This window comes from Chamaea fasciata, unplaced genomic scaffold (genome assembly GCF_029207755.1).
Source record: "Chamaea fasciata isolate MVZ Bird 193981 ecotype frontalis unplaced genomic scaffold, bChaFas1.0.hap1 SCAF_12, whole genome shotgun sequence".
Taxonomy (NCBI): Eukaryota; Metazoa; Chordata; class Aves; order Passeriformes; family Sylviidae; genus Chamaea; species Chamaea fasciata.
Window position 1 is genome coordinate 20459926 of NW_027094097.1, and position 15176 is coordinate 20475101.

Here is a 15176-nt window from a genome sequence, read left to right on the forward strand (position 1 = left end):
TGCTGAAGCTGCTGGGCTTTGCTGGAGTGTAGCTGCCATTGCTAAAACAAGGGGGGGAAGGCTGGGGACGCAAAGGCACAAAATTGCCATTTGCCATTCTCCTGCTGAAACAGCCGCCTCTTGCTTAGGTGCGGTCACCAGCAAATGCTTGGGGTCATAGGATTCCCTCCACAGTGGCAGCGTTGGCCTTTGAAGGCCGAGTAGCTGCAGTAATTACTTCAGATTTAACAAAACTCATTGCATTCATGCTTTGGGTTGGAACCCTGACGTGGTGTTAGATTTTGCAGGCTGCCAGATGTACAGGGGACTCACCCTGGGCAGAGGGGAATGGATGTGCTTTATGTGGATCAGTGCCTACTTAGAGGTGTGTTTAAAGCTGCTTTTCTTGCAGGACTGGCTCAGTATAAAGCCCACTCCAAACGGGTAGGTGACCGAGGTGGGCAGTTGAGCAGGAAATTGGCAGCATGAGATGTGTAACAAAGTGGTTAAGGATCGCCCTGGAGAGGGGGGGTTGGGAACACCTCAGAGAAGGGCACCACTAAGGGGACAGCGTGCTGCAGCCACTCCCTTGGGCAGAGTGTGCCTCCTGTCAAGTCACGGAGGATTCCTGCTTGTGTCTCTGGAGTGACAGCAGTGTGTCTGGAGAGGGCAGACAAAGCAGGGGAGAGTTTTCTCAAAGCAAGGTCTCTGCTCCAGAAGCATTTGTTGCTGTTGTGTCATTCCAGATGTGCTCTACAACGGTATTAAATAAGATGGCAGTAACAGGTTACAAGAAAGCACCCGTTTAAAAAGGAGATGCCAACTTGCTGAGAAAAGAACTGACCCTTATCCTCATTCAGCAATCACCTCATTTGTCTTTTTCCTAACTTCTGTGTTACTTTACTTTTGCCTTTACCTCTGCTAGCAATGCACTAACTTTTAAATACAATTAAAGGGGACAAAATCATCCAAGCAAAAGAAAGCTGTTTATTAGTAACGATTCAACTGAGCTGGGCGTGTCTCCCTCTCCCCGGAGACGAACAAAGACACCCTCCAGCAAAATGGCAATCTTTCTATACCCTTTATACCTGCCTGGGGCGGCCCCCGGCCCCTTTCCCGTTGGACGGTACTCGGGAACTTCCATTCGCTCTGACCACCAACCTTTCTGTCCCCTCCCCTCTCCTCCTACTTCCTTTTGGTCAGGTCTTCAACCACGTCCTTCTCCCAGCTCACAGCAGCATGCAACAGACCAACCTGAAAAAATCCAAACCACAAACAACACACAGAACCAACAACTTTCATTCTTTAACTTAATAACTGTTACAAATGGCAGGAGACACAGTTTCCTCCTTTAAATGCCTTTATTAATAAGCAGGGGTCTTCAGGAGTGGCCTACGCCGCCGCTGCTGCTGCTGCTGCTCCCTTTCGTCCACACCACTGAGAAGGAGGTGCAATCCACTGTGCTGCCTGCACTGCAGAGCGGGACTTGTCGGCTCACGGCAATTCCAAAGAACTCCTCTTGGCTTCTAGAGTCCAGGGGTCTCTCGCTCTTTAAGTCCTTTGGAAGTTATGGTGAGATAGAAGAGCTTGTCTATGAATACCCTCGGCATAAATACCCTTGGGTATGGTCAGTCCAGTGCTGTCCTTGGCAGATTTAAATTTTGAGTTGGCTCGTTTCGGCCAGGGGCTCTTGGTGTTGATATGGTCCCATCATGCAGCTGGGCTCTTTCAATTTCCATAAGGGTGGCAGCAGCAGCCTGACTGACAGGCCGGTTGTCAGCAGGAAGGAGGAAGAGGATCCGACAGGTAGTAGGAAGTGGAGCAAGCAGGGAACGAGCCAGTGGGACAGGCTGGGTGCAGGCAGGTAGAGCAGCAGCAGAAATGGAGAGCAGTGATGCCAGGGAGCAGCAACGGCTTGACCCGACGGAAAGGCGACGGAATCAGGTAAGTGGGATTTTGGGGTAAGGGATACAGAGTGGACAAAACTGCTAAACAGCATTATAACTCTTGAACTGATTTTAACTAAACATTCCAACTCTATAGCCAACAACTTATAACTCCATAACAATTCTCATCCATCACAATAACCTTTTGACATTGTTCAGCAAAATATCACCTCATCTCTCACACCTCCTCTGGTACTGTTCTCTTCTTACTGATGTCTAAGTTCTAGATGAAAAAAAGATATTTGCAGTTGTGTGGGCCTCAGTTTCCCTGTCTCAGAACAACGGACATCCCAAAATTGTTTCCCATGGAGTCTGATGTAAATTTATGGGTTTTACTTCCTCCGTGAGTCCTCAGTCAGTGCCCCAGAGCTCTGTGACCTCATGGGCACAGGGCAGTCCTCAAGGTAAGTGCTGCCTGGCATTCTGGAGAAGGAAACCCGGAGAAATAGGTGCCAAAAGAGCAGCTTGGCTTGAGCCTGCTCTCTGTGGCCCTGCAGCTCTTGATCAGCTGAGAGCAGAGGTGGGTGAGCTACTGTTTCCCTAGTGTGGCCTGGGCAGAGGTGCTCGCCATGAGTCTGTACTTCAGTGGGGATCAGTGTAAGATTCTCCTTCATGAACCTTCCTCCCAGCAGCTGAACGTCTCCCTGCTCTCTCTTGCCTCTCCAGCTGTCATCAACTCCCCGGAAAAAGAGATCGTTTCGCGTTTCCCCACCAGAGGTGGTATTTCAGAACTTTGTCGTTCATGAGGTCTATGAAATGGTGGTGTCTCTCATGAATAAGGGCGAGGTAAGTGCTGGGACATGGAGTGTTAACACTGTGCTGGAAGAGTGGTGTAATTCCCATAGTGTACAGCAAAGCAAGTTATCTGCTGCAGCACATCCAGAAGAAAATGTCTCAGCATCTTGTTCTGCACGATGGTGGAAATCTTCCTGTGCTGGGAACTCTCCCCTGATTTTGCCCATGGGCTGACAGTATCTATCCCAAAGGAGTTTCCTTCTTTTGAAAGCTCTGATTGATAGGAATGTTGAGGGTTGTACAGTTCTTACCTGCTCTCATGCTTTGCTTGAGTCTATACCACATCTTGTGTCTCCTTGATTAATCTTGGTTCCTGGTAGGAATTTCTGCCTCTCTCAGCCTGTTTGGCTCCCTTTGTGCAGCTCACAGTCAAAGCTCAGGGGCTGAGTCGTCTACGCTTTCTGCTGGAATCACTATCATTAGTGGCACTGGCACGGCAGGAAATGTTCTGAAACAGCCCTGGAATCAGATTGATGTAGCAGAAGCAGTAGGAGGCCTTTAGGTGCCACTTCAGGCTCCTGCTAAGCTTCATCCAGCTCTGCTCAGGTTTTCCAAAAGCAGCATGGTGCTCTGCTTTCCCTTTGGAGAACCACAGCACATCCAAAGCCATGTGCTCCTGTTTTGCAGTTTCCCAAGAGAGCTGAGAGGGAAAAAGTTGAAAAACGTCAGCAGTCGTGTTGGACTCTAAAGGGGAAAACTGAGACCATTTGAATTTCAGTCAGGGAAACATTTTCTTAAATGAGGCTTGTGCCAAGAGTGGGCTGGTGGGAAGAGACAGGAAGGACTCAAAATCATCTGGTTTAGACTTTTTGAGAGCATTTTGGTGCTCAGGGGTTGATATCTATGTGTTGAAAATGCATGTTTGCTGTGTCTGTGTATCCCAGAGAGCAGAACTTGGCCTGCTGGCTGCAAGCGGGAATGCCCAGCAGCCCAGCTTGCCTGCACAGGCAGCAAGAACCCCTGGAGAGCCAAGGTTGGCTTTTAATACTGAAACCACACTGTGAGTCAGTGCTGGTCATGTTTTGAAATATTCCCCCCGCAGGCCCGGCCCCCCTCCCCGGGGCTAGCTCTGGAGAGGCTTTGGAGGAATATCTCCGAAGGGACAGGACAAAAGATTTCAAAAGAGGTTCTTACCCCCAGATTATTCCAAGTCGTTTATTCCTCAAAGGGGTCCAGGGGCCAAAAGAGAGAGAACAAAGAAATCCAGGGGTCTTATCTAGTCTCCTATTTTGGGAGGGTCCTGGCATTCAGCCAATTAGGTGTGGACATGTAGGGAGGAAATTCCAGAAGGGTCAAAAGGCGAGAGACCATTCCCCTAAAGAATTGCAAGGTTTCTCCAGGAGGAAAATGCCTTTGAAGCCCGCAGTCAACAGGCACAACCTGTCTGTGTTTCCATCACTTTCGGGGAGGTGATTGCTGTAATCAGTTGATGATTCTTCCTTGCTGCTTTACTGGCGCTTTAAATTCTCTTTGTCATCTCCCTTTTTTAGGGATTGCTGTGTTCCTTCTTTTGCTTTTCAGGTTTGCATTTGTTCCCAGTAAGGCCACAGTGTTTGGTCTCCTCTCTTGCTGCTCTGCCTGCATGACTGTATCCCCCAGAACTGCCCTATCCAAAGCTGACCTGCTAGAAAGGAATTTCTTCCTCCCCGCAGGAGAATGTGCTGTTATGCTTTCAGGTAGCCCATTCCCTCCGTGGAACACGACTGCATAGCTGTGTGCAGGCAGAAATCAGCAGGTTTTTGGCCCTGTTGAATATGCAGATGATTTGGTTCAGGTGCTCTTGTCTCCATCCTGCCGGTGCTGACCTGCTCGGCCCTTCCTTCCCACCAGGCACTGCCCTACTGCCCCTGGCCAAAATGCTGGAGCCAGACAGAAGGGATTCAAGTTCACCCTTGGGAATTCTGTGCCTGTACCTCCACAGCAGAAAGGGCTTTGGAAAAGGGGTCAAGGAAGGACGTCACCAGGGCATGGACAGGTCTCCTCTTGTCCTGTTTCCTCAAGTGGCAAAATCATGGTTCCATGTCTTTCCTGCAGAATCTTCAGGGGGTGCAGGTCTCCATGGAGAGCTCACCTTACTTCCAGCTGGCGGGCCCCAGTGATGCATGCCGTGCCGTGCCAGGAGGCGCCATTACCGATGTGCACGTCCACTTCACTCCTGACGAGAACAAGGTGAGACTGGAGGAGCCAAAACACAGAATTATCTCCAAAGCCATTGTTGTCCCTGCACTCTGGGTACAGCCCATGCTGTGAGCTTGGCTCCAGGCCGTGGGCAGGCAGCCTGCAGCCAGTCCCAGCTTGGCATGTGCTGTCAGGCCCTGCACCCAGGCCTGACAGGCCCTGCTTCCCCTCGCTGCACATTCCTCTGAGCATTCCCAAGGGAAGAAAGATGCCCAGGGAACAGTAGGCAAACGGTAGAGGGGTGTTGATAGATGTCTGGCCATCTCTAGGTATAGTGGAAGGGGTTTCATTATTCTGCAAAGTACTAGAGGAACAAAGAGGTCAGAGAGCTTTCCGCCTTCCTGACGGGCAACAGCTTCCCTGCCTCACCCGGGGCTGGAGCAAGGACGGTGCTTTTTCACACCCTCTGTTCTCCAGCCTTGCGGCTGTGCTGTCCCAGAGCACAGCTGACCATGATACGGCTGCAAGGCCAGGGCAGAGGATGTGCTGTGCCCGTGGGCCCAGCCTGGCACAGGCACACTGAGCTCTAGGTGCCCTTAGTCAGCAGGAGCTTGGTGAGCTGCAGGGGACTTGGACACCTGCCTGAAAGAGCTCGTGTAGGGCAGGTACAGCCTGCAGGCAGGCAGACCTGTGGGCCCAGAGCCGGTGGCAGCGACACTGCTGCGGCTCTGTCTTCATGCCTGTCACTGTGGCTGCTCTGTCAGCTGGCGCCCATTCCATGCCAATTGTGCTTTTGCGTGCAAGTTTGAACACCAGTGCCGAGGCCCTGGCAAGTCTGCTCTCAGCGCTGTGATCTGGAGGCTCGTTCATACAGAGGGGTTTAGGACATGGCATGGAAGGGTGGAAGCCTTGCAGGGAAACAAAGAGAGGCTCTTTGCAACAGCATCCTGCTACCTCTTAGCACTGTTCTTCTCGTGACTTGGTTGGAGAGGCAAAGTTAGAGGGGAGTTCTGAGCAAACAGATATTTCTACACCAGGCCAGAGGTCCAGGATCTCTTTGGGTGCAGCTGTTCTCTCAGTTTCCTTTTGTTGCTTAGATTCAGTTTAACACTTTGTCCTATTCTCAATCAGTGGGAATATAGTAACCTAAGGAGGAATGTCCTGTGTTCCCTAGCTCCATGTTCCTTAGAAGGGACTTAGGAATTATTTAACATCATTAAAATTGAGAGTAAAAATTATGGTGGCCCTGGGCCCTTGTCTGTATGACCCAAGTGACACAAGAGCTTAATGCCACTGAGATAGGTTTTGCAAAGTGCACTGCTGCCTTTAAAATGTGAGATATTAGTAGAACTTATTGTTCATTTGGGGGTAGAATAGGTAAATTGATACCCTTGAAGGGATATAGGAAATGGCTTTTCTTCTGCCATGGAGATGGCACCAAATGACCTGTGCTGAGACAGTTTCTTTTCCTGCAGGTTTATTCCCATGAGCTCGTCTGCGTCAGTGGAGAGGAAAGGATAGTTGTGCCAATTCGGGCCATCCCTGCCCGAGCTATCCTGGACTTCCCTGACGAGCTGGACTTCTCAAAGTGTCCGGTCAAGGGCAGCACCCGCAAGAGTCTGCTGATTGAGAATTGTGGTAGTGTGGCAGCTCATTACCAGCTGAGCACCGAGAGGTGAGGCAGCTCATCTGTCCTTGTGCAAAACACCTTTGGGGGATAACAGAGTTGGGAAAGAACAACAAAAGGAACCAGAGCATGGGAGCTGCTGCCCTGCGTCGCCGGCTGGAAATGGGCAGGATGGATGGCATCTGCTCTTGCTTTCAGTGTTCTTAGCAGGATGCAGCCTTTGAGCTTTCTCTGCCCCAGATTTCCTGGGGGGTGCTGGAACATGTTAGTTGCTGGCTTGCGCCCTCCTGAGCACAAGCAGCTTCTGAAATGGGTACTCACCACTGTCAGCCAAACAGACCCATTCTCTGGGAGGACACAGGCACATGGCTTTCCAGTGGTGCCTGCATCAGATGCCCAACATGAGCTGTGTTGCAGGCAGCCCGTGCAGTTCCTGTTACTTAAAGCTGATCTGATTTCCCTTGTCAGCTGAGGGCATCAGTCCCCTCTTCCGTTCCACGATGAACCTTTGAAAGCCGGTTTAAAATTTCAAACACGTGCTTTAAATCTCTGAATAAGGTCGTGCCCCCTTTCATTGAGATCTCATTTTATATATTCTGAAGTTCCTGTGTTTCTGCTGTTTTTTCATTTTGGTTTGTGTTAAATGTTTGCCAAAAGATCATGAATTCTTCATTGGGAACTTTCATAAATGTCAAGCTCCTCCAAGGCCTATCAATACACCACATGCCCATAGGCATAGGCACAGGTGTATTAGAAACATGAGACATTTAGTGACTATGTGAAAAGCAATTGGGCTGATTTAGAAGATAAAAGTATAGAATAACTTTCTCTAGAGGGGACCTCTGGAAATTGTCCGAGCAAATACGCTGCTCAAAGCAAGACCAGTGTCCGGGGATTGCAAGGGGCCATTGGGAGATCTGGAGTTGTCTTTAGATGCCATACAAGGAAACAAACATACAAATGGACTAGTTAAAAAGCCGAAGACCTATTAAAACCCCTCCATGACCTTATCTTTTCTGCCTGTCGGGTGCAGTAGTGATTCATTGAAAGGGTAGATCTAACAGGATGAGAACTATCTTAAGGAACAGCTGACAATTAACTCACTATATTTCTCTAATCAAGCCATAAAAGGCCAAAATTTATCCTGCCAGCCCCATCTCTTGGCAGTGGTTTTCATTTGGTTATTATAGCGTCAGGGATGTCTCCTTCACAGTCCTTCTTATCTGTGGGCTCAGGGAACAGCTTAGTGATGTTGACTGAAATTCAGAGGAGTTAAGTTTAACTGTAGAGCTTGTGTCCTTGGGTCTTGGGGAGCCAGGTCTATATGAGAGATGACTGCTCCAGCAGGAACAGGGGAGTCTGGTGGGTACAGCCTGGGGTGGGATGTAGGAGATGCAAGGGCTGATTTGCACTCAGTTTTTCAGCCCTGACAACTGAAACTTGGCTGGATCCTCTTCTCCTGGTAATTTGAAAATAAGAAGATATCTTCTTTCTCACGCAACCCCTGAGGTCACTCCCAGGAGTGTTATTCGCATCCTGCCATCTGAGGGCAGGAGTATGTAACATGGGGCAGGAGTGGGAAGGGAAGGGAAGGGAAGGGAAGGGAAGGGAAGGGAAGGGAAGGGAAGGGAAGGGAAGGGAAGGGAAGGGAAGGGAAGGGAAGGGAAGGGAAGGGAAGGGAAGGGAAGGGAAGGGAAGGGAAGGGAAGGGAAGGGAAGGGAAGGGAAGGGAAGGGAAGGGAAGGGAAGGGAAGGGAAGGGAAGGGAAGGGAAGGGAAGGGAAGGGAAGGGAAGGGAAGGGAAGGGAAGGGAAGGTAGTGCTGAAGTGTGGCCAGGGACTCCCTTAACTGGCAGCTTCTCTTTCTGGCAAAATTCCTGACAAAACAATAAGAAAAAAATCCTGTGCCTTGCCCACACCAGGCACGGATCCCCCAAGCCCCAGCAGAGACCTGCAGCAGTGCTGGCTCACCCTCGGGGCAGATGTGGGAGCTCGTACAGTAATCGGGCTCCGGGGCTGCTGGGGCCTTGTCTTTCCTCCTCTCTCCCCAAAGTCTCACATCCAGCACATAAACATTGCTGGCCCAAGGCTTCTCCATCAGCCACTAGTGATGTTCTCACTAGTGGTAATGGAGCAGGTCAGGCCCATAACTGCAGCAATAGGTCCTTAGTGAGCAGAACCTGAAGCAAGTTCATCAGCTGTCACTACTGACATGAATGAAATTCAGCTTGCCAGATGTTCTCTATATTTTTGTGTGTGATAAGTTCAGCACCAAACTCCCCAGAACACCCTTTCTGTGCACAGATTGACCACCAGCAAAGCACTGAGGAACTTTTGTTTCCTCAGTGGGGCTGTGGAAGAGCACAAAGCCCAGCAACTTCTGGGCAGAAGCACATTTCACCTGAGCTGTCCCTGAGCATCAAAGCACGGAGTCTTGTGTTTGTCAGGCAAGAACTGTTCACCTGGTGACCAATCCTAATTGCTCCTGTTACATCCAAAGTGCACCAAGACACTTGCGTAATTATTTCCAACACATTGCGCAGAGTTTGTCTGGTGAGCCAAGCAAACAGTTACCAGCCTGGATGACAACCCAGGGTGCCAGACTGCATTGCTGGTAAATACACGAAACTCTCCTGTTCTGCCTCCTCGATGTGCTCCTGCTAATGGTGCTTCATATGGCTTGGATTGGATCCTTCAGATTGTAAATGGCATCCTCCTTTTGGGTCTTGTTTCCATGTCACTGTATTGCTCTAATCTGCATTTGCACTCTTTCAGAGTTTTGATTGCTCCTTTTTGTAGAGCAGCTTTCATTGAAATGCTGATAAAATGTGCTAATTCAGGATCTTTTCAAGGTAAAATAAACCAAAGAGCCACGCTGCAAATTCAACAGTAGTTATTCCGTGGTCTTCAAGAGAAAGTTCCTTCTCCCTGTCTGATTCCTAGGCTGTAATCTCACAAGAGAGGTAGTGCCCTAACATTTGCATCTCTTGAGAGGAAGTTTATAGGTAGCAGGAAATGAGAAATTCCTGAGGCAGTCAGCGTCAAGTTATGCATGCAGATAGCTCTTAACTCTCTCTGTGCTTTTCACAAACCATTCTCTGATGGGATTGCTGGCAGTCAGAAGGCTGGATGCAGAGTATGGGGGGGATTAGGTCGTTTTATCCCACAGGATCTTCTGAGGGCTGGATCTCCTCAGAAGTGGGTCAGTAGCTGTTTCTGATCCTGGCTGTTCTGTCTGTCTTGGCCGTAGTTTGTTTGCTCCCTGCTTGCCCAAGTGAGCTGAAGTGACCTGCACTGCAGAAGGAATATCGTGGCCAGATGTCCCCCCAAGTCCTGATCCCTCTCTTTGTGTTGCAGTCCTTTCTCCGTGGTTCCAGCCGAAGGAATTCTGGGCCCTGGTCACACCATGCAGGTGACAGTGGGATTTCACCCGCTGACGAGCGGTGACCATTTCGGGTCCCTGGTGGCGCGCTGCACAGGTGAGTGCTGGGCAACGCATGGGACACAGGACAGTTCTCCACCATCACTCCCTGTTCATCCCCCTCAATTCCCTCTAGATGTACCTCCTCTGTTCCAGCTCTGCCCCAAAGAAAACTGAAATAGCTGGTGTTTAAATGGTTGAAAAAGTGGATCCCCTCTAACAGGGCTGAGATTTTTGGAATTCTGTTTTGCTGGGTGTTGCAGAGTGGAGGAAGGAGGAACCCTGATTCTCCACTACTGTGTGGCTACGCCTGGGTGAAGTTTTATTTTACTCCTGGGCAGTGCTGTATGTGAGCTGCGAGGTCTCCATCAGACTCTCTCCAATGCAGTGTATTTCTTGCACACCTCTGTCCTGTATGCCGCTTCTCCACTGGCTTGTCACAGACCCTTTTACTATGTTGCCCTCTACACATCCATGCAGTTTTTGCCTAATAACATCTTCAGGCCCTCAAGTTCCTGTATGGTGACAAATCAAGACAAATTTTTCCTCGTCCCCATTTCCCAGGCCGTTCATGCTGTTGCAAACCTCTCACATCTCCCATTTGATTTCTAGACTGAGGAATCCCATTCAGACTTCATATAGAAGCTGCTCTGTACTTATTAATCTTTCCTTGTCCTTTTGTATTTAACCTGAAGTGCTCCATCTTGGTTTTTGAGATCAGGACAATATGAAATATTTCAAGACTGATGGGGCTGTGGGTTTGGACAGGAAGATGACGATGATGATGATTTTTATGGTGTTCATTTTGTAGTGGTTTGTCATATTGCAAAGCCAGGCCGGTTGTGTTTCCTCTCCTGTGTCCCCTCCTGCTGTGGGCTGTCACTTCACCTGTTCCTCTGGGTCTCCTTTTTCTGCCCACATGCCCCCAGGCGTATTTGCTTGTCAGCAACAAGGGATCCAAGGGATCAGGAGGGGCAGGAGTCTCGTGGGATGCGCAGGGGAGACCTCGGCAAGCCAGGATTGACCAGGGCTCCTCAGTGTCACCTGAAGGACTTTGATGCAGAAATCCCAGTGGTCTGAGTGGGTCACCTGAGCACATCTGACAAATCCCACTGTACATACTGTCACCTTGGGGCCAAATCTCTACAAACACCTTGGAAATAAGGTGGTTAAGGAGGTGCCCAGGACATCCTCACGCCGTACACACAGAGCTGTCAGGACGTGATAAATGTACTGATCCATGGAACTGCTAATACATTTAAAAGCTATGACACTTTCTTCCGTGACCTGTGGTTTGCTTTGTTCCTTGTGCTTCCATCAGCAACTGAGCTAGCTGAGCAAAGACTCTGCTTTGTTCCAGGTGAAGAAAGTTTCTTCACATTCCTTTGCGCAGAAGCTGCAGATGTCAACATTGGATTGAGCACATATTCCATGAAGGTTGAGAAGACTTTCATCACCACATCAAGCCACACAAGCATGTTCATCAGAAACAGGAGTAACATCACAGCCCACTTCCAGTGGAAGATGTTTCCTACTGAGGAAGCCGACAATGAAGAGAAGAGGAGGTTGGTTTGAAAGATACGTTTCAGTGAGATACATGGCCCAAGACTGAAACTAATGCATGGCCTCAGGGGGGTGTTGGTGATTTTGAATGGTTTAGGCCAAGTAAACCATCCCTGGCATTAGGGTGTGTGTCCCTGGGCTGCAGGAGCTCAGCACAGCATTCCAGTTCCATTTATACTCCAACCAAGGATGGCATTTTGGGAAGGAAAGGTTGATTGCAATGACTGGTTTTCCTCAAGTTCTAATTGGGCTTTTGCCTCCCTAATCTTCTTCCTACATGACCTGGCAACATCCTTAAACGTTTCCTGAGTTGCCAGCCCCTCTTTGCAAAGGCGATACGCCCTCTTTTTTCCCCTTAGTTCCTTCCAAATCTCCTTGCCCATCCAGGCTCGTTGTCTTCCCTGTCAGCTCATCTTTCAGCACACAGGGACAGTCTGTTCCTGTGCCTTCAAGACTTCTTTCTTGAAGTATGTCCATCCTTCCTGTACCCCTTTGTTTGTAAAGGCTGTTTCCCAAGGTCCTCTCCAAAACAATCTCTTGAACAGGCCGAAGGCTGCCTTCCAGAAGACCAGAGTGTAAGTTTTGTTGATGCCCCTCCTTGTTTCACTGAATGTTGAAAACTCTGTTATTTCACAGTCACTGTACCCCCAGACAGTGGTGAACAGATGAAGTTCTTTTAGTTCTTAGGGAATCTCCTGGTGATATCCAGTACCTGGATCCCAGGGAGGCAGCAGGCTTCCCTGTGGAACGGATCCGCTCGATATACAGGGCCCTCATTTCCCCTTAGAAGGGATTCACTTACTACCACTACCCTTCTTTTCTTCGTAATACTTTTTTCCAATTACATTTATTTTCATGCCAGTTTGTGTCCTAGCCTGTCACCAGGACATTTTGTTTTTCCTTACTTCCAGTCTTAGGGATGGTGTTAGCTCTAAGGCCTACTCTCCTGCTGTCAGAGATGCTTTTGAGATCTCAGAGCAGAGAGGACTTTTTTTTATGAGAGGAGCTAGTGCAGGATCCTTTCCCTCTCTGGCCATTCTACTACCATGCACTGGGATGGGACCCAAATAGCTCTGGATCCGGAAAAGATGATCTCTCCAGGAGTTTGCTGTCTGTCTCCTGCACCAAGAAGTCCCTTCCCCTCTCACAGCCTCTGTTTTCATGCATATAAAACCTTGGATGTCACTGAAGGGATGCGGTGCCTGAATTCATCAATTTCCTTTGGAAGTGCTCTGGGATGCTCTTGTGAAAGGCAGAGTAGGGAACAGGGCAGGTCCAAAATGGAAGAAACAAAGAGCGATGCTGGTAACACGTAACCACAACCCAGCTTCGTCTCCCTTTCCCAGGGAAGTCCTGCAGTGGGTGCTCCGTGATCTTTATCTGCTTCCCCCGAGCAGCTCAGTGGTAGGAAAAGCCAGCTGAGGTGGCTGGTGGATTCTCCCTAAGTTTTGGCAGAGGCTTTGAGGCAGGAGACTCTCTTGAGGGATGCTGGCTTTCCAAAGCTCTCCTGAGCTTGCAAGTGTGGAGTAAAGCTACCTGCTGAGCTAGTGCACAACAAGTTATCTTCTGATCCAATTGGGACCCTCGTGGCTTGGGGTCAGCCCTTGCTGGGGAGCTGCCGCTCCTCCCCAAGTGCTTTGCTCTCCCGCACTTCCGCTTCTCTCTGCAAATATATTAAATGACCTGCTGGCTTTGTCTCTCCCTGCGGCTGCAGGCAGTGTGATTTGCTGGAGCCACCACCAAAGGTCTGGATGGAAGACTTCATGGAGGAGAAAAAAATAAAGAAGGTGAAGGGCTTTTGTGAAAATCGCACCGCCCTCCTGAGCCAAAAGGTCCAGGAGGAGAAGGCAAAGGTGCAAGAAGACCCCCTGCTGTTCTCCAATGACTTTTGTTTTCATTGAGCCAATGGTAAGTGATAGCTGAGAACCTCATTTTCCTCCTCTTCCTTCTCTTCCTTCTCTTTCTCCTTGTCCTCCTCCTCTTCCTTCTCCTCCTTCTCCTCCTTCTCCTCCTCCTCCTCTTCCTCCTCCTCCTCCTCCTCCTCTTCCTTCTCCTCCTCCTCCTCCTCTTCCTCCTCCAGCCCACCCTACCCCCGCCCCTTCCCCCGGGTGCGGTCACTCAGCAGGTCCTCAGGTGGCTCGGTGTGCTCAGAGGGAGGACATGGAGTTTCTGGTGCGGCTGCAGAGCTCACTGCTGAAAGTATTTCTGCCCTGCAGGCTCAAGGCAGGGCTGGGAGCCTGACAAAGCTGAGCTCTGCTGCCAGGGCTCGAGCTCAGGGCACTCCGTGTCCTTGAAGTGTCCACAGGGAGCAGTTTTTGTAGGTAGGGGCTCCCCCGACACGTGCTGCTGCGTGGGGTTCAGCGGAGGGTGTTGGAGCAGTGCCAGTTCACGGATTGACCTGAAGCATGCAAGGGTTCGCTGGGAAAAGGAGGCCAAATTCAGCCCAAGGTTAATCGTAGAAATGCCTGTCCCTTCCTCTAACCACGACTCGCACTGTTTGTGAGTCTCCCAGTGTCATCTGTGAGCCTGGACACAAGGGTGGGAGGTTATAATGGGCATTTTGAGTTCTCTTGCACACGGGGACAGTAAACCTTTTCTTTTTCTGTTTATGCAAGCAAACGCCCATGTCCTCCCATCAGCCAGAGCCCTGATTCTGAGTATTGGCATTGTGAGAGATGATGAATGCCTGGTGTCTGCACAGTGCAAAATCCCTTCTCATCCTGGAGTAAATCCTAGAATAATCCCAACCTCTGCTTTCTTTGAAAAAAGGTTAAACTAATATTTTTCTTTCCAAGGAAGGGGATCGTGTTCTTGGTTACTCCTATGGCCCGTCTAAGGCCAAGAGCCACCAGTGCACAATGGCAGTTAGGTACCACTGTAGCTGACTGCAGCATGATGTGACCAGGAGCTTGTGTCAGAGCAGCAGGAACATTGTGGAGAGTGGGGGCTGATCAGCTGAGCATTGAGAGCGCCCAGTGGTGTGTTGAGCTGGGTTTAGAGTGTTTCCTTGGGCTCCTTATGTTGTTCACTCATCACTGATGCTCTAAAGAAAGGCTTAGAGGAGTGGTTGAAAACAAGAAGTGTGAAGTTTGAAGATAAATCTTTTTCTGTCTCTTTCTGTTTCAGGAGGGAGAGATTGGGCCACGTTGTTCGGCTGAAATCAAGGTGACCTTTAAACCCCTGGAAGCACTGGAGTATCAGAGTGTGGCCTACTGTGACATCTCAGGTACAGCTCCTTTCCCCTGCTTCTCTCACCCACAGTGAAGCCATGGAGCAAGCCTGAGCCCACTGGGCTCCCATGTAACTGCTGGGAAGAGTTCCTGGTCAGCAGGGCAGTGCTGGCACATCCCCAGTGTCCCTGCAGCTTCCAGGGAGTCTCCCATGCAAGGCCAGGGCTCGGAACACCTGTGTCTGGATTGCTGATCCCAGAACAACCCAGGCAGTGCAGGGAGATCTTTTCATGGCACGGCTTTGCCAGCATTTCCTCAAAGGCCAAGCAGCTACAGAGCAGAACAGCTTTAGTGAACAAGCACTAAGCCCCTCTAGACCACTGACCTCCAGGATGGGTCCATTTGACGTGGATCCATCATCAGGCAGTAGGAGCTGAGTTAGAAATGTGCTCCCTGAGCCTGGATCACCTCCAGACACCACCAGGCCAGCAGGGGCGGAGCCCCACTGAGCCCAGGGTGTTGGTAGAAGGACCACCCTTGGCCAGCACCTGCTTCTCTCC

The 15176-nt window shown here is 50.0% G+C and overlaps 1 protein-coding gene across 1 annotated transcript in view; it reads left to right on the top strand.

Annotated features, from left to right (window-relative positions):
• The first annotated feature begins 1860 nt into the window (after nt 1-1860).
• Nucleotides 1861-15176, top strand: part of LOC136296101 (hydrocephalus-inducing protein homolog) — a 199731-nt gene continuing 186415 nt past the window's right edge. The window contains 6 exon segments of the mRNA XM_066194924.1: nt 1861-1923; nt 2592-2711; nt 4755-4889; nt 6314-6513; nt 9820-9941; nt 11244-11448. Of these exon segments, the coding sequence (XP_066051021.1) occupies nt 1861-1923; nt 2592-2711; nt 4755-4889; nt 6314-6513; nt 9820-9941; nt 11244-11448 (845 nt within the window).